The 25059-nt window shown below is 37.7% G+C and overlaps 1 protein-coding gene across 5 annotated transcripts; it reads left to right on the top strand.

Annotated features, from left to right (window-relative positions):
- The first annotated feature begins 343 nt into the window (after positions 1 to 343).
- MYBL1 (MYB proto-oncogene like 1) lies at positions 344 to 24225 on the top strand. Of its 5 annotated transcripts, none has more exons than XM_051771015.1 (16): positions 344 to 786; positions 4561 to 4663; positions 4789 to 4860; positions 7705 to 7797; positions 8273 to 8493; positions 10170 to 10353; positions 10581 to 10655; positions 12136 to 12237; positions 13470 to 13703; positions 14016 to 14387; positions 15182 to 15324; positions 15567 to 15681; positions 18124 to 18240; positions 18327 to 18431; positions 20353 to 20532; positions 22342 to 24225. In XM_051771015.1, the coding sequence occupies exons 1-16, from the start codon at positions 767 to 769 to the stop codon at positions 22468 to 22470; spliced, it is 2265 nt and encodes a 754-aa protein (XP_051626975.1). In that variant the 5' UTR covers positions 344 to 766; the 3' UTR covers positions 22471 to 24225. The 5 variants fall into 5 exon arrangements, with proteins under 5 accessions (XP_051626975.1, XP_051626981.1, XP_051626971.1 ...); XM_051771021.1 differs by having other exon boundaries at positions 12133 to 12237; positions 20407 to 20532; XM_051771011.1 differs by having other exon boundaries at positions 12133 to 12237.
- The last annotated feature ends 834 nt before the right edge of the window (positions 24226 to 25059 follow it).

The raw sequence follows: 25059 nt of genomic DNA, 5'->3' as shown, positions 1-25059 counted from the left end.
TCATTCCTTCGCCGTCGGGAGGCGCCGCCGTTGCCGCGGGCGCGGGAGCGGCTCGCGGGCGCTCGCGGCGGTGCGTTACGGGGCTCCCCGCGCCGGGAGGACCCGCCCCCTCCCCCCGGCCCCGTCACACCGCCCGCCCGCCGGCGCGAGGCCCCGCCCCCCCCGCCCGGCGCGCGGGGGGCGCGTGCGGGCGGCGGCGGCCAATGGGGCGTCAGTCCGCCTGCGCAGATTCAAACGGCGGCTCGCGGGGGGGAGGCTGCGCGCGAGATTCGGGCGGCACCGGCCGAGCGCGCCGCGAGCGCCGGCGGCTGAGCCCGAGCGGCGGCGGCGGCCGGTGCGCGGCGGGGCCAGGCGGGCGCAGGGCAGGGCGGCGCTGAACAGCGGGGCAAAGCAGAGCAGCGCAGCCGGGGAAGGGTGGGCGCGCACCGCCGAAGCCCGCGGCAGCTCTGACAGCAGCGGAGAGCGAGACACCAGCCGGGGCGAGAAAGGGGCCGCTGCGCGCCCCGTCCTTGCGGGCAGCGGCCAGGCCGAGCCATGCCTGACGCGCCCGGGCCGGGCCGGGGCTGAGGGCGGCCGCCGGGGTGCTGCAGGCACCGCGGGCAGCAGCGGGCCCTGGGAGGATCCCTGCCCGTCTCGAGCCTTCCTGACCCGCCAGTGCCCCGCTACGTCCCCTGCCCTGTCCTGAGAGAGGGAGCCCGAGCGGGGCTCGGGGGCTCCGCGCTGCTCCCCGCGGCCGTGGCGGCCCCCCCTATGGTGCGCCCCGAGGATGGCGGAGAGACGGCGCAGGTGAGTGCGGGACCGGGGCTCCCTGCGCTTTGTGCCACCCACCCCTGCTGGGCAGCGCTGCCGCCCCCGCCGCCCTGCGCCCCGGTGCCCCCCCGCGCCCCGGGATCCCGGCCAGGTGCCGCCCCGCCCCTCACCGCCGCTCCGGCCTTCTGCCACCGCCCGGCTGTCACTGCCCACCTCCCTCCCCCCTCCGGCACCGCACAGGTATCTCTTCCCTCGGGCTTGCGGGCACCACCTCTCGGACACAAATCCCGCCTTTCCCTTGGCAGCTGCTCTCACCTCTCTGCTCTCCCTCGGGCCGTCTGTCGTAGCTTACCTGGACAACTGAGCCTGTCAGTAACAACTACGTTGTCTCCTCAGCGGCTTTCCTTGCTGGTTGCTTTCCTTCTGATGGAATAGTACTTCTTTCTTTTCACCTCCCGAGTGGCTTTGGCTCAGCCTTGATGTAAGGTTTGGGCCTGTTGATTCTTCCAGTATCTTCAGCACACCTATTTTCTCTGATTTGGCATATTCTTTCATTGAGGATGTCACAATCTATCCTGAAATATTCCTGAGAGATAATGTTTTTCTCAAGAACTCCAGCAGCAGCCCCAGATGGGTTTCATACGTCTTTTGTCATACTGATATGAAAATGGGTGTGTCTTTGCTTTGTATTCAGAAGGTGGGTCTCAGAGAACTGTTTTGTCACTATGGTTTTTCTTGTCCTAAATAGAAGATCAGTTTTTGAAAAGTGATAAAGAAATGTAAGAAAAGGATTAGGATTGAGAAAGGAAAGGGTACTCAGTGATTTACCTAAGGCATCAGAGGTTTACCATGAACGCATACTTTTCATGTAATTGAGGGTGGCTTCAAAGTTACAGATGTTAAAACTGCCTCTGTGTTTTTCTTTAACATGGAAAAAGTTTGTAAGTTAATGTTTTTCTGCAAAACTACGACTCAAACAAGCAAGCAATGCTTTGGGGTTCTGGTTGTGTAAGCCACAAAGGGGCTTTGCTTGCAGAGGCTAGCTGGTGGAGCTGTCTGTGCTTGGCTGTCTGCAAGAATCAGCTCAGAGGCAGAATGCTTCTTGTTACTTCTAATCTGTATTTTGTAGTTTAAGAGACTTTCACCTGTGATCTTACAAGCAGTAGTTTCATTTTTTGTCAAGCTTTAGCTTGTATTGTCTCACATGACTATAGAGTGCTTTGATTTCATGGTGGAAAATACAGTGGGTTGTGGATAGCAGAGGAAGGTTTGGTTAGAGGTCAGTAGCCCTAGGGAAATACTGTGTCAGTGTGTGTTGACATCTCCAAATAAGTGTGATGATGATAGTTCCACTAAAAAACTAAATTATTGAAGCTATGAGTTTACATAAAGGTGATTTCAAGATTGTTAATCTAGGTGTTGAGTAAGGAGGGAGGTGTAATTGTTTTCACCAAATGGAATTAAGTTTAATTTAGTGTTATATTAAATTAATTTTAAACTGTTCTTGGTTGTTGCATTTACAAGCTTGATTTTTTCCTTTGATGATTCTCAACTCAGAATTGCAAGGATGGCTAGCACAGAGCTCACGAAGTACTTGCTTTATTGGTCCAGATGTTTTATTTGATGAAACTTGGTGGCTGTGTTCCACTTTGGTGCAGTGATTTAGTGCAGTTTCATAACTGCAAAAGAATTCTCAAATGAACTATAACAACCCCACGTGTTTGAAAATTTTTGCTCAATTGAAAATTTAAATTAGTAGTCCCATTCATGTGTATTTAATTTATAATCTATTGGAGCACTATTCTAAGCAAGCCTCAGGACTAGGTGGTTATTCATGTGAAATCAAGAGAGGTTAGTGCCTGCTTGGCTGGCCCTCACACCTGCAAAGTGCAGGGAGGTATCCAGGGCTGTGCTGATTTGGCTGTGGGACACGTGTGCCACTGGAGAATTTCAGGCACAGGGCTCTGAACCACTGCTGCCAACGGTGAGGACTCCACAGTGTCTGGTACTGGTGTTCTCTTCAGCGTCACTGCTGTGTACAGGGAACCCCTTCTTTTTTTTTTAAATCCCTGTGACTTTTCACGTAACTGAAAACTGTTCATGAACTAATTTGCTGTGCAGTAGGTGAGGTTATGTTGAAAAAGACCTTAACCACAAGGCCAAATTTTAGTTGTAAGTGAACTGTATGGCTTGTTTGGTATGTAATCAGTTTATAATACCAAAATATGCTTCTCATAATACCAAGATATATCTTTTAAGTTTGTTGATTACCTGTGGACAAAAGACAAAAAAAGGAAGTGTGAGAGGGAAGAAAAAACTTTGTTACTTCTGAGTTTAAGTTCTGTTTTTTAAGTCCTAAGCCACTTAATGCAAAGCTTTTACAATCATTGTGTTTGTAGCTTATTTCTTTGAAAGTACCATGAAGAACTTGCACTTGACCTTTTGACAATTTTACTGCCTTGTATTTCACCAACTGCCCAGAGTTTTAATATGTTTGCGTTACTGTTTCCACTGCATCATGAAGCGAAATAGGGCAAATGCAGGTGGTGGTGTAGGATGTAGAAGCAACTTTAAATACTTTGGGTCTGCAAGAGTGGGCACTTACTATCCTGTGGTAATGCTTTTGAATGAGATGTGTTCTCTGTGGCTAACAGGAACATACTTCATGAGAAATGACAAATAATGCATATGTGGTTAATCAGCATGCTGTGCTGATCTGGAAAATAATGTGGAGATCTCCCATCTAATCTGTTCTTAGGACACCGGCACAAGTTAATTCCATTACTGGGAAAGGTTGTTTGTGGGTTTTTTTAACTCTTGGTTGAAAAATTGATGTAATTATCGAGGTTGAGCAGATCTAGTAAGTTTAGTTTTGAACGTGAGTTTGTGATATTTATATCATACTTTGTACTGATAATAAAATGGAGAAAAATAGAGTTTTCAGTATGAAACTGCTTTTAATTTAAGCCATGTATTGGGATGGGAATCCCTTCTTTGGGCCTTTGCTATAATTAATGCAGGGGAACTGCAGCACTTGTTGTTAGACGTAGGTTTCCACATGTGTTTGAATTTATGCTGACTAACGTGAGTCACTTAAACAGAAGTTTAAGCGATGTTTACATGAAACACTTCTCTGTGCCGCCTGTTTGGAAGACCTTGTTTATCCAGGCTGTGGAGTTCCACATTTCTCCAGTAGATGGAGGGTGATCTACGTGGAGTCGCAGAGGTACCTGGCTGCCTGCCCCTCTGGCTCTGCACTTTGAGGCTCAGCACTGATGCCATAGTTATTTCTTGTTGGAATGTACCTGTCTTCAGAGATTTGTATCTAATGCCTGTAACACTGAGGCAACACTTTTAGTGAAGTCAGGAGCCCACTTAAAATCTCAAGTTAACACTTATTCGACACTCTTGTGTTTGTTGTTTTAGTTACGGAGGTGGATCATAATTGTGTTTTGCAGATTAGCAAACCAGTCTATTTTATAAGCTCATTTGTGTAAAATAAAGATTCACAAATGTGTTACAAAGCCATGAATCTTAAAAAGTAGATTTTATTTAATATTTAAGTCTTGACTCAGAATGAGTTATCTGCCCATATCGTAGTCTGTGGCCTTGAAATTAAAATAAATTCTGTTCCTTTGACACGGTGAAATGCTGGGGGTAGGTCTTATGATCATGCAAATCCTGTATGTGATTTTAGAACAATATGTACATATTTGAAAAAAGCAGAGGTACTTAGGGGGAGAAAAAGATTATTCAGAGGTATTTCAAACTCTGTTTTGATCTTCTTCACTCTTCTGTTGTACTCTGCAGTGAGGAAGATGATGACTTTCAATATATGGATCATGACTATGAAGTACCACAGCAAAAGGGTTTGAAGAAGATATGTAGCAAGGTGAAATGGACACGTGAAGAGGTAATACTTTTTTTTGGCTTTAGTTTCATTCCTACATGATCTTGTTAGCTCATGAAATATGTTATTATTTAGCATTGTATTGGGACAGCATGTAACATTTATTGGCTGAGGTTATGTCTTAACAGGATGAAAGGCTAAAGAAGCTGGTGGAACAAAATGGTACAGATGATTGGGCTTTCATTGCTAGTCATCTACAAGTAAGTTGAACCTCTGTTTCAGTTAAGTTCTCTTGATGTTTATCTGGTTATATGTCTAGTTTGGAAATGGGGTGAAATAGAAATCAGAAGCATGTAACAATAAAAACTATGTTAGAGAATGCTTCTAGAATAGACTTGAGACCTAGCTCAGACCTCGGAGAACCTTATTGGCTCAGGCTCTAACGCTGGTCTGAAATGATCAAAAGTAGTTGATGCCTTTGGTTCTCACTTGCTATTTGTTTTTATTATGGAATATATTCCTGTTTCTTACTGGTTACATTACTTCTGGTGATCAAATCTACAGTTCACAGGTTGCTTCTGAAGCAGTTAGGAGAGTGGATTGCGTCTGAAAGATTGCTGGAAAGGAGTGGGATCCATTTCTTAAACACCATAGGAAAAGGGGGGGGGATTTTTTTTTAAATTATTTTTTTGGGTTTTGTTTGGTTTTTTTTTTTTTTACAGTGATGACTGCTTCCCCAACATACCTAAATCTTTCCACCTGATGATATCTTCAGTTATTACAAATGGAACCTTAGCAGGTGTCATGGAAATTTCCTACTGACACTTAACATTTCTTGTTCTGTTCAAATGGTCAGGTGGAATGAGTAAAAGAGCTGTTGGTTCAAACATTTATGTTTCTTCAGCTATATGAGAGGCACTGGTAGAAAGCACCTACAACTAGAATTGATGATGTTTGTTTCTCTTCTGAACAAATGTTATAAAATGCCTACTGTGAAAACATGGCTAGAATCTAAGGCTGAAATCACTGCCTGGAAGTGGTATTGAATATTCAAATATTAGAAATTAAAAATGGCATCCCCTCACACCTTTGAGGTTCTTACAATACTGTGTGGGATGATACGGTTGTATGAAATTCCTGTGTGCTAAACGTAGACTTGAATTCCAAACACGGAACAACTGTAACTTTTCATTGTTCTCATCATATTTGTGCAACTGTGATGCTTCTGATTTTTTTTTCCAGGTGGCAAAGTATAGATATCAGGGAATAAAGTCAAAGCTTCTAAATTTAAGGAGTGCATAAGCAAATCAGTATTCCTTATATGTGCATTATCCCCTTCTAAAAATCAATGAAGTGAGTGAATGGCAGAGGAGAATGTGATAATATCAAAAATCTTGTGTATTAAACTGTTTGAAAATACAGTGTTTGGTGATATGGATCTGCAGGTGTAGTATGGAGGTGCATTTTAATAAAAAGTTCTTCAGATGTAAACAAATGCTACTGGAGACAAGAAAGCTATTGATCAGCAGGTTGCCCACTGCAGAATCGTTAATGTTGGAAGGAACTTTTCAAGATCATATGGTTCACAGCCCCTGGTCAAGCAAGGTCAGCTGGAACAGGCTGCCCAGGACAGTGTCCTTTTGGGTTTTGAATATCTCCATGGATGGAGACTCCACAGCCTCTTTAGGTGACCTGTTGCAGTGTTCAAAAGCCAAATAATAGAGGCAAGCATAATTAGCACTTAGTTACTGATGGTCTTTTGCTAGGAAAACCAAGTGTATCTTCAATTACTAGCATGTAAAGGCCCTCAAACTTCTGTGTTTTCAAAGCCTCATTTGGGCACAAGTAAACCTTCCCTCTGTTCTGCCCCCCAAAAGTGAAAATGGCTTCAAGGTGACTCTCAAGAGAGGGAACACAATTGCCTTTAATTTTTGCAGCTAAGGCAGTCTGAAATGATTTTATTGTTTCATCCTATCATTTGTTTTGCTCTTCTCCCAAAAATATATTATGGTTTCAGAAATGTCCGGAAGGTAAAAACACTAAAAGGCCACAATTTAATTTTTTTTTCCCCTCAAAATGGGAACAACCATTCTGTATTGAGTGTGTCTTTTACAACTTGTCTTCACCAGGAAATGTTTTTTAACAAACTAGTGTGCTTTTAATCATACAGTTACTACTTGTGATTAACTTTGAAGGTATTGTGATCAGTATAATTTCAGATATTAGTGTTTTGGGTGTTTTTTCTGGTCTGGCAGATTGCTACTTGGTTAACTTCACTTTAGCATGGTAACACCTTTACTTGTAGATAAACCCAGCAAAACCTTGCAACTGGTACTTACTGTCCAACAGCTTGCAGTGAAGCGAGTAAATAATCATGTCCCACTGTTAAAAAAGGAATGCTAGTATGCTGTGCTGGGGCAGGCTCTTACCTGCATATTTCTAAGGATTGGACCAAGCCTTTCCTACAGACAGTTTTTAGGAAGCTAAGTGAAAGCTTACTTCTCTTTCATAACTGGGAACAATATTTCAAAAGATCCTTAGTGAAGCTACAGAAAAGCACCATCTGTCCTGACCGGCAAAAGCAGTGTTGTTTAATTAGTATGTGTTAACTAAACTTGATATAAATCTGTTTTCCTTAACACTGTAGTAAAGAACTGAGAATATGTTCATCTGAGACTTGGAAAAAGGTTTATTCTTTTATTTGAAAGAAAAAGTATTTCCTTAAAAAAATTCTCTCCTTATTTAAGTTGTAGATAATGTCAAAAGTATATCAACCACAAAATTCAGAGACAGTGTGGAGTAATGAGGACAAAAATAATTCTAAATTTTTCTCTAAAGAAGAGTAAGTTCTGAATTTAATTATCAAGTAAGTACATTGAAGTAATTTGATTAGAGCTTCATGCAAGGCTGTTTTTTCTGGAGAAAAGTTTTTATAAGCAAATGGAAGAAGAAACAATAAAGGAGAATTTAGCTATTATACTTAGAACAAAGGTCTAAATAAACATTTTAATTTAAAATAAACTAATAATTCTGTCTAGAAAGTACTTACATATTTATATATTCTAAAGTTTAACAACTACACTGATCTTCTAAAACTATTTCAGAATCGTTCAGATTTTCAGTGCCAGCATCGATGGCAGAAGGTACTAAACCCAGAATTGATTAAAGGTCCCTGGACTAAAGAAGAAGATCAGAGGGTAATGAAAACTAATTGAAACTCTACTCTTTTACTGTAATAAAACTGCCATATGACTGCTAAGAATCTGTACTTTTTCTTAAGGTTTGTTCCCACAGAGTTGATGTCTGGTGGGTCTTGTGACATGGATGATACTTACATTGGGATGTGTGAGAAGATAAAAAACTGTAGCTGCTTTTAAGTAGATGGAATGTCAGCTTATGCAATGGGCAACAGAAAGAAAACTTACAAATGAATGTTTTCATCAGTATATATTTATATTCTAAACACAAAGAATTTGGAGTTAATAAGTAATTTTTTGATTTCTTGAAAAATCATTTTTAACCCCCCAAGTCATTTTCTGCCTCCTTAGGTCTAATATCATATCAAGATGATTATTATAGTGCTATTCTATAATGTGAGTTTATCAGTGTTCTCAGTCTTTGATCAGGTAAACTAGGTTTTGGAATTGTAATGTGCTTTCATCTGTGTTCCAGGTTATTGAATTAGTTCAGAAGTATGGTCCAAAGCGCTGGTCTCTAATTGCAAAACACCTGAAAGGAAGAATAGGCAAGCAGTGCAGAGAGAGATGGCATAACCATCTCAATCCTGAGGTAAAAAAGTCTTCGTGGACAGAAGAAGAGGACAGAATAATCTATGAAGCTCACAAACGTTTGGGAAACCGATGGGCTGAAATAGCCAAACTTCTTCCTGGAAGGTGCTTTGTAACTCTGTTTTTGTTAAATATTGCTATATGAAAAGCGGTCATCTCACTACCCTTTCCAATGTAACTTATTAGTCAGAGAGCATCTGTTGAAACTTACACCACAACATATTTATCTTGATAGATACTAAAAATTTTTAAGATCTCTTGCATTTGATTATGCATTCTTAAAAAACCATAAAACCAATAAAAAACCTCTAATGCTTTGCAGGTACCTTCAAAATCCTCTTGATCACTTAAAAAACCTCTGCAATCGAGCTGAAGAGAGTTAACTGCAAGTAATAATGCAGGAATGATTTGATATCAAACTTGATGACAAAGTACCTTCATTAGTATGCATTTGAGGGTGGCTTTCTTGGTTTAAGATTAGAATTATTTTTTTTGTGTGTGTGTAACACTTGTTGAACTGGACACTTGTAAAAGAAATTATTTATTAGTAATTTTTAAAAGTCCAGACTTAGGATGCATTGATCACAATTGATCACCAAGTTAGTTGATCACCATGAAGTCTCTAAGTTAAGAATGAATTGTATGCATTGTTCTCCTTATATTTGTTTCAAGTCTGATTAGCAATTTCTATGGTTGTGGAAAAGAAAATTTTAGTGTATAAAGAGTTTAATGAAATAGTGCTTTTACCTTGTACTGTTAATTGAATTTCAGTGTTAAGCTGTCCCTTTCTGAATTCAGTTTGTGTGTTCAGAGGTGACTGTCTAGCTGTGCCTAAGGAATGTCAGCACTTGTTATGTTAGTGGAATAAAAGATGTGTGTTTAGAAGTTTTGATTAAGTACACAATCCATGACTCACAGAAAATCCTTTGGAGGAATGAGAACTGATTACATCTAAGTAGAATTTCAGAGAGGGAAGATGAGTTTGACAGAGGAATTCCTAGTTCACTGACTTGTTTGTTATAAATAAATCTTAGATGACTCTTAGTTGAAGACTGGTAGAGATCCTAGACCTTGAAGAATTGTAGAGTCTAACACTAGTGGGATGAAAAAGGGGAATACTTCTTGGAGTCAAGCTTAAATGAAGAATGGGGCTTTAAGCAATTTTTGTTTCTGTATACCTCTTTCTAAGGCTAGGAATAATATTGCTAGTATTTTAGACTGTAATGCAGTTATATTCCACTCTTCCCTAAATGCTTCTCTAGTGTTAAAAGTGATTTCAGCCTGCTTGTCAAAATGCCATGGTTGCTTCTCCCCATACAAGATGAAGGGCACAAAGAGTAGTAACATGTTCTTCCACAAAGCTGCACATAAAACACAGAGCTGGGATTGCAGACTGTCACATTTTTAGAAGAGGTGTCTTCCAGTGGCAAACACTAGCCAAAGTGCCCTTATTATGCTGTGGGACCCCAGAGTGATTGTCTTACATTCCAAGTATCCAATAAAAAAGGTTCTCACCCATGATAACAGTCAGAACCAAGGCCTTCTCTTTTGCTGCTTTTCATTTCTTGCAGACTTGAAGTTTAGTAGAAGGAAGTTTTTAGAAGAGTAGCCTTCTAGTAATTATGCCAAAACCACCACTGATAATAGAACTTTCAGTCTAACTGCTGGAGCTTTCTGAATTTGTGGCTTCAGATTAACCTACTCTACAAACCCTGTAAATTATGTCATATATTAAATTTTAAGATAGAGAAACCAGTCACTGTTTTACACTTTCATTTTAGGACTGATAATTCAATTAAAAATCACTGGAATTCAACAATGCGGAGAAAAGTGGAACAGGAAGGATATTTGCAAAGTGTTATAAAGTCTGAAAGCACTAGTTCTTCTGAACTTCAGCCCCAACCTTGTCTGACTATGGAACACTTGCACACTCAGAATCAATTTTATATGCCTGTTCAGACGCATGTAAGTTCAAAATTCAGAGTAATAAGTATTTCCAAGTTTCAAATAATTTGTTTGGTTTGGAACAAGAAATAAATCTGAAATACTGAAGATGGGTTGAATATTTTTTGTGATTTTTATGGAAACTTAGGATTTGTAAACCATAATAAATAATTTACATACAATAAACTAGAGATAATTTTATAGCCTCCTTTTGTTGAGGGTCTGTAAAATGTTTTATGTCTTTTCAGATTCCAGCATATCAGTATGCCTCACCAGAAGGCAACTGTCTAGAACATGCTCCATCATCTTCCAACATAGTTCAGGTAAATTTGTTAACAGGCTTCATAAATTAAAGAGAATTTACTGCATATTATACAGTAAAATGAAGAGTTTAAAAACTTGTATCTTCAATATATCTGTTAGTCTGTCATTCACCTAAATTTATATAAGTTCCTCTATAATTAGGTTTGCTGGCATCATTGGTATTTCTAGATAGGAAAAATGGAGCTCTCTATATTTCCCAGAAACATGATGTTTGACCTTATTTCTGACAGAAATATGACTTAAAACTTGTTAAATCATGAGGTTAAAATTGTGACCTGTTAGTATTACCACCTTATGAGACATTTAAGGCAGGACTGTACTACTTATAGATATGTAATAAATGTATCTGAAAAACTGTCAGTTAAAATTATTTACTGTGACTTACAGTTCTGACTGTGCTTTTTTGTTCTCAATAGCTTTTATTTCTTTCTCAGTGATAAATGTCTTTCAATCAGTTGAAGGTGCTCTTTTGCAGCATTCGAAATGCTGAAGTATTGAGGAACTTTAAAACAAATAAAAATTGGATATGTTATTTCCTTTTGCTTCTTTGGGCTTGCTTGGAATATATCTGAAATTTCTCGCATGTTGCAGACTGAATGTAGATCTTTGGTTCTGGTATGACTCCTTGGAAGAACTTTTGCAACTTTAGAATTAGTAAAAAAAATTATTTTGACACAGGGAATAATGCATGTTTTGTTTGTGCTAGATGTGTTAGAGGCATTCTGCAGAGCTCTTTACCTAACCTGAAGTTTTCCTGTGCAGGTCATCTGTTTCATGTTGCATTTTCTTCCCTGATTCGGTGTAAGAATACAAGTCACAACAAAACCTCATATGGCCTTTGACATTATGGATTGCTATACACAGGAAAATATGATACTTTGTGCTTCTGGAAGTACTCTCTAAACTCAGGATTATAACTAGTTTTGAAACTTGTGGCATATATCCTTACTTACCTGTTTATAACAGTAATGGAAAGTGTTAAGGAGGTTAAAAACAAACGAACCAACCAAAGCCAATTAGTTAATTTTCTTTTCTGATGGTAGTGGTAGGACTGCCTGTGTAGACACTCTGCAAATGCTAACTTGAAACACCTTCTTACACACTTAATGAGGATAAATAACTCAAAACTTTAGAAAGCACACAAAATCATGAACACATATTCCAATGTGCCAACATTGTTGGTTCTGTTAACAATAGAACATAGCTATAGCACACTGACCATTTACAGGCCATGTTAGAAATGTGTTAAAATCTACCTTGTATACCACTATAACATCAGATCCATCTCCTGGTAATTGGAGTTGTTTTGCTTGTGAGTGACTACTGTACTACAAAATATGATACAACTTGAACAGCTCAGTTCCCTTTATGTGTGGATTCCTGTTAAAAATACAGCTATGTTGTAATGTAGAATTTTTACTGTGAAGGGGTAGTGGAAGTGGAAAATAGTAATGCTTTCTTTCTTAAATTTTTCAGCAGCCATTTATTGACGATGATCCTGATAAAGAAAAGAAAATAAAGGAACTTGAATTGCTACTTATGTCAGCAGAGACTGAAATCAGAAGAAAACAAATGTCTTCTGTAAGGACTGTAAATATTTGATATGCATTACTGAGATTAATCTTCAACAATTGGTTGTTTGGTTTAGTGTGTTTTTTTCACCTGACCATCTAAAATCAAACCTATGGCTGTTGAGTTGTAAACCAAAATCTATATATTAGGACTGAGACAACTTATTTTTAGTGCAGTTTTAACCTTTTAAACTGTGAAGACAGTAGAAATGTGACCAGCAGTTTGACAATTGTTCCTAAGACCCAGGATTTTAATCCTCTTCAAGAGATGGCACATTTGATATCCCTGACATTCAGTTTTATAGATTAGCAATGTTGATAATCTGCTCAACAGAGGCAGGTGAAAAATACATAGGCTTTGCCCTATTTAATTTCAAAATGTCCTGTAGATTATAATTTTGTATTATATATTATATTTGTATTATATATTTAGGTATTATATATTATAATACCTAATATCTACATTTGGACATGACTAACAGTAAATAAGCAGGCACTGTACTCAATTTATGCATAAATTCAGTGGAATTAGGGTAACTTGCAGATGACAGTCATTGATTTCCTCAAAAGGCTGTGAACATCAGGCACCTAACCAACCCAACCATATTGATTGCTAATTTAGATTACAGGTGAACTTCCAGTTTTATGTGGTGGAGCTATCACTGACATTCTTTTGAAACAGTGGAATGCTCTGCTTATCTAGTGGAATCTGTTTTGCTTCTAGATTTCCAGTGAAAATTAAAATCTGTTTCTTGAGTACTAAGCAGTCTACTAAAATGGGATAACCATTTAGAAGCTAAGTAAACTATTAATGCAGAATCTGCCCTAAAAAAATCGGGTCAAACAAGAAGCGTTTCGCATTCTGCAAACATCTTGAAATATACCTGTGTTCTCTAGTGAAGATTACTTCATAATATACTGGTGTTCAGGTATACAGAAAACTTGGATCAGAGATGGCTTCTAATGCAACCCATAATTATCTAAGTTATAAGCATGTATGAGATATGAATGAGAGGTAAGATAAAAATCTTACACGATTTGAAAATGTTGTGTATGTTAATGTAAGGAGAAGACTAACTGCATTAATTGAAACACATTATTAGTATTTGAAAATGCAAAAATTAATACTTATGCGTAGTCTTCCCACACACTACTTTTTTTTTCCTACCCTGCAGTCTCATAATTTACTCTTTTCAACCTTGAAATTGAATAAGATTAATGTATTTCCTCATAACTTTTTAGCAAGCTGGAAGCTTACCTTGTTGGTCTGGAAGTTTTGTCATGGAGGATTGTATGCCTAATACACTAAGTAGCCTTGAGGAACAAACAAGTGATTTCTACAGCATGGATGAGGCTCGCATCACACCTGTTCAGCAGAATTCACCACCTAAGTATTTGGGTGTTGAAGCAAATAGAATGTTAACACCTCTACAAACCATTCCAGAATTTGCAGAGACACTAGATCTTATGGAAATTGTAAGTTTGTATTTCTTCTTAAAAAGAAGTGTTTATTTAGGAATATCAACTTACAGAGTATGTGTAAAATACTCTTAAAATTACCTTATTTTGTACTTGTCTGTAGTTTCAGCCATATCGAATGTTTTATCGCTGTTTAAACATAATTATTTTTTAAAATATTCAGTGTTTTAAGATTGTATGAAAGTTACAGGGAGAATAATTCAGTATATGGCTTCTGGAGGTAGAGAGCTGATAGACTGGCTTGGACACTGTGAAATAACCTTGAATAAGCATGCTAGTGTTTTGAGTATTTTGTATCTTGCCTCATAGGATCCGGTAGCGTGGAGTGATGTCACCTGTTTTGAGCTTTCAGAAGCTGTTGTATCTCCTGTCAAGTCAGCTCCAGTAAAACTCATGCGGCTTCAACACAATGAAGGAGCTCCTGAGTGCCAGTATAATGTTGGCGTTATGCTTGATGGCAAAAACCACAGCAGTAGCATCAGTGGTGACGAAGAAACCGTTTTTTCAACAACCTCAAACTTAACTAAGTTCAGCAATCCACCTGCTATCCTAAGAAAGAAAAAGAGATTGCGTGTTGGGCAATCACCAGTTAGTGATCTGAATGATGGCTTGTGTAATGATGCTGTCAATGTTGCACTAAAGCGTACACCAGTGAAAACACTACCGTTTTCTCCATCACAGGTGAGTTTATTTTTAAATATGGATGACTTTGAGGACTGCAGTGAGCAAGTTATAAATTATAAGTAGTTTCTTCCCTAGTCATATGTTGCAGCCTAAACAAATATGTCAAAAAACTTCTTAAAACATCTGCATAAGGGTAAATATATTAAGAATAAACCATAAATTGTTAAAAAAACCTATTTCCTCTGTTTTTAAGAGTGATGAGGGAGGGCGGCAGCAGCAGCGACCAACTTGTGTCTGAGCTCACACTTTCTCATGCAAATAGTTGTTGATAGAGACCTTTTGTCTCTGTGACCTAATTAAGCAGTAGGGATTTTAAGGGGAAAATCAAGGTTTCAGCAATAAATGTTTCTTCTCCCAGGCAACCAGCAGTAGGATAAGAGGGCATGTCTTAAGCTCTGCCAGGAGAGGTTTAGGTTGGATACTAGGAAAAAATTTTTTACAGAGAGAGTATTCAGACATTGGAATGGGCTGCCCAGGGAGTTGGTGGATTCACCGTCCCTGGAGGTTTTTAGGATGAGACTGGATGTGGCACTTAGTGCTATGGTCTAGTAACCATGGCGGTGTTGGATCAAGGGTTGGACTTGATGATCTCGGAGGTCTTTTCCAACCTGGTTGATTCTGTGATTCTGTGAAATGTCTTCTAGTGTAAGTCAAAAATAATGTGTTTGGGTTTGTCAGTAAAAGCCTTTCAGATGTATGCGTATAATTTTGGGGTTTTTTTTACTGTTCAGTACAATGGTAAGGCTTTATCCTATAAGGTTTGTTAGGTTTTTTTCCTCTCTTTTTCTTAGTTTTTCAACACTTGCTCTGGAAATGAACAATTTAACTTTGAAAATCCTGCATTTACGTCGACTCCAATCTGTGGGCAGAAAGTTCTTATTACAACTCCTCTACACAAGGAAATGACACCACAAGATCAAAAGGAAAATGTGGGGTAGGATTATTACATTAAACGTCTGGTGGTGTTGCTCAAATGAAAACAAATATTGTCAAAATCCAATTAAAGTTTAATACACCTGGGGTAATACTATGGTGATCTTAATACTTTGAGATTCATAGCGGTGATATCTGTTGTGCAAATTAAGGTATTTTAAAATGTTTTTAGATTAATTTTATTACATTACTAATGATAAAATATTAAAATGCATGTATGAACACTTTTCTATGCTTGAATAGTTTTAGAACTCCCACAATGAGAAGATCTCTTTTGGGTTCAACACCAAGGACACCAACTCCTTTTAAAAATGCTTTGGCTGCTCAGGAAAAAAAGTATGGTCCTCTCAGACTTATGGTATGTGATGATGCTATTTATTTTCTTCTTTGTTGAAGTCTAAATTCCCTCTTGGTTTTGAGGTACTGTAAGTCTCAGTGTTATCTTAAAAAGCATTTTCTAACTGCTGTTGTTTCAGTTACTTGCCTTATTATCCTAGAATGTCAATCAAAAATGCTTCAGATTTGTTTGTTAGACTCATATCCTTCAGTGTAGTATGGAGGCATTTTCTTCTTGAATGGTAATTTGGTGTATATAGTCCATAATTACATACATAGTAATCTTAAATGCATTGGTTTCATATTTGTGAGTTGTTTTAAATTTGTCTAGCCTTGCTAACACTCTACCTCTTATAAGATAGTGCCATGTTAAAGGGGCAGAAAAGAACAATTTTCTGTCCAACCTGTATTAATTTATTTTTTGTCTATCAGTGTCCCTTTTAATGTCCAATACAGTCTGTTAGCGTCTCCTTAGGTGAGACCCTTCGCTTAACAGATTCGTGTCACTTCATAGAGATAGAGAAACCCCTCAGCAAGTTTATCCTGTGAGTTATTTCGTCATCGACGAAACTGTCAGCACCTAAAACCAGACTCACTTTAACAGCTCACGAATTAACACATTTGTTAATACAAATTTGTGACAATTTATAGGGTTTGTGTTGTCTGGAATAGGGTTTAACTGCAAAAACACATTTAAACCATGTAGTAATAATAATAAAGCAAGGTATAAGCATACACTCTAAAGCAAAGCAACTTACTAAGAATACTATGAAACAAAAGTAAGCTCTAGTTATTTAGAAGCAAGTAATTAGCATGCATAAGATACGTCTCACCTTCCAGGCATCCCCAGGAGTGGAAGGAGAAAGACTAGCTCATCAGCCGTCTCTCGCAGTGTTGATGGAACTTCTCCCCCGTTTTTCCTTATGTCCAACCTCTTTTTATAACCTTTTTCTTAGACAGTTTGAGTGGCAATACACTAATTTTGGGGTGATAGACAAATGACATAGGCCCAAAGTTTGTTTTCCTGTGTTCCCTTTGGCAAGATGTTTGCAAAAAAAGTCCAGTGTTACCTTCATATCACTCTTCTCTCTTATTGGTTTCTGGAAATGCCTTCCCAGGTGTTGGGGTCTTCCAGGAAACCATCAGGAGTTTTTTTTCTCCTTGTGTATAACCTTATGTATCACCTTACAGGTGGTTACATAATTGTCTGAGATTTTAATTTGAATACTTTAGCATTCTGTTTCATCCAAGAAAAATTGTAAGTGAGAGAGAATGGGTGTGGGTCCTCTAACTGCGTAATCTAGTGAGAGCAAGCTGCTGTAGATGAGTATGACTGACCTCATTATTTTAAAAGTTTGACTTGAAAAACTGCATTATGTTTGAGTCCTCTGGACTATGTAAGAGCTGAGTTGTTTTCTGGCTTTCGTTCTTCTGCAGTGCTAGGACTGAAACTAGATGTTCACCACAGCGTGGTAAACTTGAGTGACATCTGTAATTTTTTCATCCTAAATCCAAAAATCTTAGTATAGCAGTTCACGACCCTCTGATTTTTCTGGCTGTCACAGGAGATTTTTTTTTGTAGTTATTGACTATGGATAATGTTACTTTTTTGCTTGTTTGTTTGTTCCAAATGAATTCAATTTTTGTTCTCTTCCTAGCCTAGCTAAGGTATGTTAATGCGTAATAACTTTTGGAATTCAGTAGACATATGCTTTTCAAGTTCTGAAAAAATTCCAGCCAATATATATTGACTACTTCTTTTCTGCAAACACAGAAGGCAGCTCAGACTTTGCCACAGGGTTTGGCACCATCTGTGTTACCCTATAGATTCACAGTCCCTCACTATGCAAATGGAGTGGTTTGGCATTCCTGTTTCTGTCCACTGTTAACCTCCTGTTCAAAATCAAATTTTGAGGGCTTAAGGGAATGCTTCTCCTGTTGGTACACAAAGGAGCCATCTGTATGGCTTCTGTGAAATTCTGCACTGTATTTAGAACGATCAGTTATGCAAAGATTTGTGTTAAAATTGATATAAATTCCTTTCCCAACAAGTCATACATTCCTGGTACAGTTTTTTAGTACCGTATGCATGTATTATGTATATATGTGTTTATATAGGTATTTAGTATATATAAAGTATTTTTACCCCTTCTGTCAGTGGATAACCATTACTAATAAATGCAAAAAAATAGTTTGTCTTCTTCAATGCTACCTTGCATTTTTAAGGCATGTATATCTTTTATCTGGCTATAAATAATGCGGAGTAAAATTAACTTTAAAAAATCTCCATAGCCGTGAAATGTAGCCCTGAAGTTTTTAACTACAGTAGCTTAAATCCTTTCATCTGCTGCTGTATTTTGCAAGATCTCTTTTCTAGCCTACATTAGCTGAACATAGGATGTGGTAAAAACTAACAACTAATAGACTTCCTGTATTTTCTTTTTCAATTTTAATTAACGTTTAGTCACAACCACTTGCCTTCTCGGAGGAAGACATTAGGGAAGTTTTGAAAGAGGAAACTGGAACAGATATATTTCCCAAGGAGGAAGATGACACTGTGTATAAAAGCTGCAAGCAGGAGGTAACATGACAATAATAATTTCAAATAGAAAATAACTGCTTTTAAATAATATTTTACAATTTTCCTCTGCAAAATGTTTATTTCAGCACAACTCTTCTAAAAAAGTCAGAAAATCACTGGTCCTAGATTCACAGGAAAAAGAAGAAGTTGGTGCCCAGCGCTTCACAGAAGATAATAGTTTAGATGTACAGGTAAGTATTAAACTACTGAAGAGCAGCACTGGCAGAAGTATTAATGTGGAACTGTGTGTCTTTTTTTCTGTGAACTAAAACACAGTTTTTGGATTAAGGCTAGATTCACATATCTAGAAAGTGAAAATCACATTTAGTTTGAAATACTATTTTAAATACTTAAGAAATACTTGAACAGTGGGCTTGAATTCACACGTGACTTCTTTCTTCCAGGACTTCAGAGTAGGACTGGTAAAGTAATGTGAATGCTTTGCAGGTTTGGTACTGCAGCTGTTCCCATGCTGATTACTTATAAACTTTAGCATACACAGCATGTGGAAGCTCTGTAATATACCAGGAGATGACACTTGATCCTGTGTTTTGCATACTTGACGGTCTGGCAGATATGTTCTGAAGATACCTAATTGCATATTAGGCGGCATGTTTGTCCTGCTTCATATAGTGCAATATTTTAAGAAATACCAAGCATGTAAAAGATGAGGTTTGTGTGCTACCTCTGCCTGAAGGAATTTGAATACTTCTGCCTCAGCAACCAAGACATAAAGATATGGGGCTGATGGTCCTTCTTTCCTTTAAAAAGTAGCTCAATGTTTTGAATGATTGAATAGATTAATCTTCAGTATTCTAGTTTGTAGGAAAACTTTAGTCTACTTCTTAAATTAATGTATGTATGTTTTTAATTCTGATTAAGAGTGATTCTTGATTAGGTACAAGACTATATTCAAGAGCCAAAGTCCTTAAAAAGAATGCTTAAGGTGCTTGAGTCATACTGCTTTCTGATTATTGTAGCTGGTTTCCTGAATTCCCTTCCTAAATGCCTTTGTAGACTCTGTGCCAAGCCTAGGTATCTGCTTGGGTGTTGGGTGCTCTGCCACCTAGTGGGAATTCCCCACTTCCCTGAAAACATCTCTCTTAAGAGGAGCAGCAGTGCTGCAGCCCTTCCAACCACAAACAAATTGCCTGGTGTTTTCTTAGTTATGTCTTGTTGTGACAACGATGTATGTGCATCACCAGTGTCCAGGGTATTAAGCTAAAACCAAGATACACTATGATGTTGTGGTCTATTAAAAGCAGAGGACTGGGGAAAAATTCCTTTTCCTCCATTTTCATGAGGAATGCTGTGCAACAGGAACATGCAGTCTTAGCAAGAGAGATAGTGGTAGTATCTGATTTTAAAAGGAAAAAGGTACCAATCCTTAGGGAGAAATGGTGCATCCGTGTGACAATAATTTAGGATTAACGTCTAAGGTAGAATAAATACTTAAAGATGGTTTAAGTTTATTGGGGTGTTTTTGTAAGCAAACAAGTACTTATGCTACTGTTACTTCATCTAATTTTGCTCTTTAAAATTGCCATATACCTTTCTTATGCTTTGGTATACTGAGGCTGGATTAATTTCTTTGTATTTCCATAGACATTATCAGCATATAAAACTCTTCTGGAATAATCCATCCAGTGCTTATTTCAGTTCTTAAAGCAGTTCCTCTCCCTGAAACTGATGCAATCTTATGTTTTCCACTCTAGTCTCTTTCCCCTGACTTTCACAAGAGCTGTGCTAGAAGTGAATTACAAGCTTTTTTTCTTTAAAACTGTTCTGTAGTTACCACTTTATCAAGTTCTTGTTCTTAACAAAATGTTATCAGCTGTAGTGTGGCTTTAGAGTAAAGAAGCCATCTACTCAGTAATACCTAAATCATGCTAGCAGCTGCTTGTTGTACTATGCTTAGTATTGGCTATGGACCCCGCTATGCTAGTTCTTCATATACTGTTCATCACTTTTTCTCTTCAGATTCTTTCCTAGGGTTTTTCTGATAGTATTTGCTTTGTTTACATTTTGGCTTCTCTGAACACAGCAGTCGAAATCTTTCTGTATTAAATACTAATTATTATTCCTGTTCCCTACCTTTTTTTTTGTCAATAGTCAAAAAATGCATATACCACATCTTTATTAATGACACCATTGTTGGAAATACAGGACAACAGATGTAACCTGACATCAGAAAAACAGGATACAAATCCAGCAGACAAAGCAAATGCAGTAATTAAGAAGAAACTGAATGCATGTGCTTCAAAAAATGTCAAAATGGAGAAAGCTCTTCAGGTCTGGATGCAAAGAATTCTGTTAGCTCTGTTAGCAGGTTAACAAAGAATTTTTTTGTTGTTTTGTTTCTGTCTTGCCCGAATGTCTAGAATTGTTCAAATCAGTGATCGAGTTCCCATCAGTGTTTCCATGATCCTCATTTCTTGTAAGTTGGTTATTTGTCCACAAAGTTCATAGCTAAGTTCTCTAAATACAACCCTGATGTTTCACTGAGTGGTCTCTAAGATTTATATGTGGGGAGGAAAAAACAGGATAGGGGAAACCTACAAAACAGGTCTGGGTACCCAAGACTAGGAGTTAAAAAAACTTGACCTGGTGCAAACTAAACCTCTACAGCACTTAAGCTTCTCCAATTTGGCTGATGCTTACTTCAGAATAAGCCCAGTGGGATTCATTAAGCAGAGTTCATCCACAGATTCTATTTGGTAAATGTTCTTGTAACGTGCCTGTTCTTGTACCTCTGTATATTTTCCATACTGGTAAAACCATGGAAGCTAGTTTTCCCTCTGTGTGTCTTGATCACCAGCTTTAGGAAACGATTCTTTGACCTGACTTTGTACCAGTTCCAGTTTTTCCCATAGGGGGTTAATGTATAAAGTTTTTGTGTCTTTTTAGAATATCTACAGCTCTGTATTAATGAAAAAAAATCCCCAAAAAAAGACAGGGCACCTGGAGCCTGATCTTCCCTGTCCTACTTAATTGCTTTTCCGATGATATTTTTAAGTATAGAGACAACAGTATTACTTTCTGATCTTTTCTTATGAAAAGGAAGAACGAAGTTCATTTAATGGTGATATTAAAATAAAGAAATAAAAAAAAGGATTAACTGCTATGAATTGCAGCAAAGGTAAATATATCTATCTGGCCCAGAAGTATGCTCTTTAGAATACTAAAAGGGGAGCTTAGTCATACTATACTCACAAATGTTTTCATTGAACCATCTTTTTCTTTTTTTCTCTCTCCCCAGAGAAATTCCCACTCAGTTTTGTGGCCTCTCTAGCCCCAAGTCCCTTCCATGAATCAAGTTCTGTTAAATTTATAGAGGAACTCAAACAGCTCATTTTCTCCATAAATATATATAGAGAACTGATCGTTTGGATCAGTTTCTAGCTCAGTGTGGGAGGAAGAGGATCTTGCATTCTTCATCATGCTACAATCTGCTAGTGTCAGGTCCAAGTTAGAGCTGCTACAAATCAGCTTGAGATTCAGTAAATCATGCAAAGGTGCAAGCTTTGCTTCATGGAAGAAGCAGGACTAGTGGCTCAGTTATTCTTCCATTCATCATTTTTATTCCCAATTCCTTTACCGTTTTTAATGTATTCCCAAAAACATCTGACCATTCATCCACAGCCGCCACTTGGTTCAGTAAAGTTCTTCACAGTATTCTTTTTCAGCTACCAAATCATTTTGCCTTCCTTGGTATCTCCAGACAACTGTCAATAATGGGTTTTTCTGCCTGTTGAACTTAGCACATTTAAAGGGGAAGATATTCAAAGAGAAGATAACTTAATTACCTTCCCTTTTATGTATTGTTGAACTAGTTAGTATCTTCTTAAGAGTGTTTTTCACTTCGTATGTTAAAACTTGAAGCATAACACAGAATGCACTGCTGGGGAGCTGGATTAAGGGGTAGAGAGGGAGCTTTGTCGCAGTTTTTAGGTATTGTACTATAGAATTGGATCCTTCTCAGTAATATATATTATTGATAGACTTTGATAATTTATTAATACTCTGAAAGGTTGTATGAGAATTGCTCAAGTATTTTAGTTTGTTCTAAGAATCTTTTTAACAGAATTTTATTTTATGCAGCCAAATCGTGACTGGGAAGCAGTTGTTTATGGAAAAACAGAAGACCAGCTTATCATGACTGAACAAGCGAGGCGATATCTGAGCACATACACAGCTACCAACAGCAATTCGAGATCTCTGATACTGTGATGGTCACTGCAACTGACAGCCATCTCTTTCCATTGACACTGAAACAATGTCGAACGCGATTCCCGTACGATACATGTGAATTAAGTCTTGTCTTTGAGAGAGTCTGCCAAGGGAAACCTTAAAGCTACCTTAAAGCTTCCTTTCTTCTTTTGACTGACAAAGAACAGACATGAAGCTCTTGCATTCTTTACGAAAGGATGTTGCAAACAGTTCTGCAATGAATTGCTTAAATATTAGAAGAGTAATGCCCTACCATAATATAAAGAAGGGGAAAATGCATTGCAGTATTGCCAGCATAGAGCTTCTAGGTCTATTTTTCGTATTTATTCTTTTTACTTGCATTGCATTTTTTATCTGTTAGAGCATTTTCAATATAGAGTAGGTTTATAGGTTGTTACTGGTTTTCAAATGAGCAAGATACATGACTGAATATGCTTTTGCTTATGTAGCATTTTTCTAGTATATAAAGAAACACAACAGAAAGAAGTACAAAGGAAGGATAGAAAGTTGCACTACTAATTTTTTTGGTATGCTGCAAAACAATGGAATTAACTACAGTGTTAAATATATTTATTTGCAAATGGTACTAGAAGTAGGCAAGGGGGGGTGAATTAAGTTTAGTGTAAAGCATCAGTATTTTCTTCATAAATCTCAAAATGAGATGATTGTTGAATGTATTGTACAGTATGTAGGAACAAGGAAAATTTTGTAAATTGGAGAGGATTCTGTTTTTATAATTTATTTCCATTTCAAAGCTTAAATGTAGATATTTATATGTATGCAGGTTGTCTAGAGGCCAATGTTGTTTCCTGTTAAAACAGCTAAAATGAAAAAAGGACAAGTTTAAAATATATGGAATAGCAGAAGAATTACAGTGAAGTGTAAAAATCTATACTGTACGTGTTACATCTAAGGATTGCACTATAGCCCTAAAATCATGTTGGTCTACAACATAATGACAAGGTATACCTGTATTATACAGCAACTGTTCCTGTTCCTTGTTTAAATATATTTAGAAAGAAATGGTGGGGTCTTACATGAGACCCAGGAGTACTTTGTCCTGCATAGGAACTAAAAACTAATGCCTTTTCAATATATATATTTTATTCTTTTTTTTTTTTTAAAGAAACTTGGCACCTTGGATCTCAAAACAATTGTATCTGCACTTAACTTTGACCATTATATACTGACTAAATGTTTGAAGAGCAAAAAGAACATTCTATTATTTATGAAAAGTCTTTGTCCTATTTAAAGGTATACAGGTCACAACACTTGCTTTAGTTGCCTATTTTAGGTATTTGCACTTATTTTATGTCTTTATTTTGGGTTTTGAAGAAATGTTTTGGTTTGCTTTTGTTGTAGAGATTTTTTACGTAGTTAATTTTGAGCAGGTTATAATGGTGTGCTCTCAACAAATACTGACAGGTAAATAGAACTGTACACTGTAGTTTTAGTTATTTATAATTCAAACACTCTTCCTCTCCACTCCCGGAGGTGCTGCTACAGATAGTGGCAGAATCGGCTTGCTGCTATGAGAGATGGAAAGAGCGAGCATCATATGCACTGTATGTAAAATTACATGATGTCAGGTTCTCTAGTTAACTTTATGAGATCAACCAGTACTATGCAGGGTGTGGAAAGTGTTCCTAACGCTGTAATATCAAAGATGGTAGAGAAGAATTTATTTATGGAGAATTTTAACATGTGATGAGTGGCACAAGGAAGGTAATGGGTTCTTAAACTTTTTTTAAACATCTCGAAGCTTATATAATCCTTGTTTTTAAGAGCTTTTTGATATTGGCTTTGATAGTAGTAGGCACAAACATTTTTAGCAGTTTTTAATTCACATCAAAATTTCAAGGGGGGTGGGAATCCTATATAAACAAGGGATCAGAAAATGCCCATCATGCCAGGATTACTCCTCACCTATGACAATTTAGTGGAGTCAATTGGAATTCTTGGCAGTACTAGATTTAGGTGTGCATTACCAGAAGGGATTTAATGGCAACGTTCAATGCTGGAGACATCATTTAATTCACAAAAAAGGAAATCAGACATTAAGAGAGAATTAATATCTAGAATCTGGATGGTATATTTCAGTAGAAGTGGTATCACCAAAACTACCTATACCAAGTTTAAGCATAGATTTATGGTAAGTAGTAATAATTTCTGTTGGTATTGGTTGGATCGTTTAGTTAACTCCTACTTTGTTACTTTAGCAGGAAGGTTTTAATCTTTCATATGTCAGGCATCTTATTACTTTTTGAATGTTGTGTGCATTTGCATTTCTTTCACTTGATAGGTAAATTGTACATGCAGCAGCCAAACTTGCATGAAACCTAGATACATATTACTCCATATTTTTCTTCTAAGGTTTGACATAATGTGCAACAAATGCCTTGTTTATCTTAGTTTTTGTTGTACTACAAACTTTACTTTTATATAAGAGAATCTCACAATACAGACCACGTTAATGTCAGAAATAAAGCATCTATGTACCAGGTTACTGTAAGTGTCTTTTATTGAAAACATTTTTGTGTGTGTGCTTGTGAAACTGCAAGAGACGTGCCTTTTCTGGACTGGGCAGAG

This window comes from Manacus candei, unplaced genomic scaffold (genome assembly GCF_025592945.1).
Source record: "Manacus candei isolate 608988 ecotype Guabito, Panama unplaced genomic scaffold, ASM2559294v1 h1tg000008l, whole genome shotgun sequence".
NCBI lineage: Eukaryota > Metazoa > Chordata > Aves > Passeriformes > Pipridae > Manacus > Manacus candei.
This window is presented reverse-complemented; position numbering and strand designations above follow the sequence as displayed.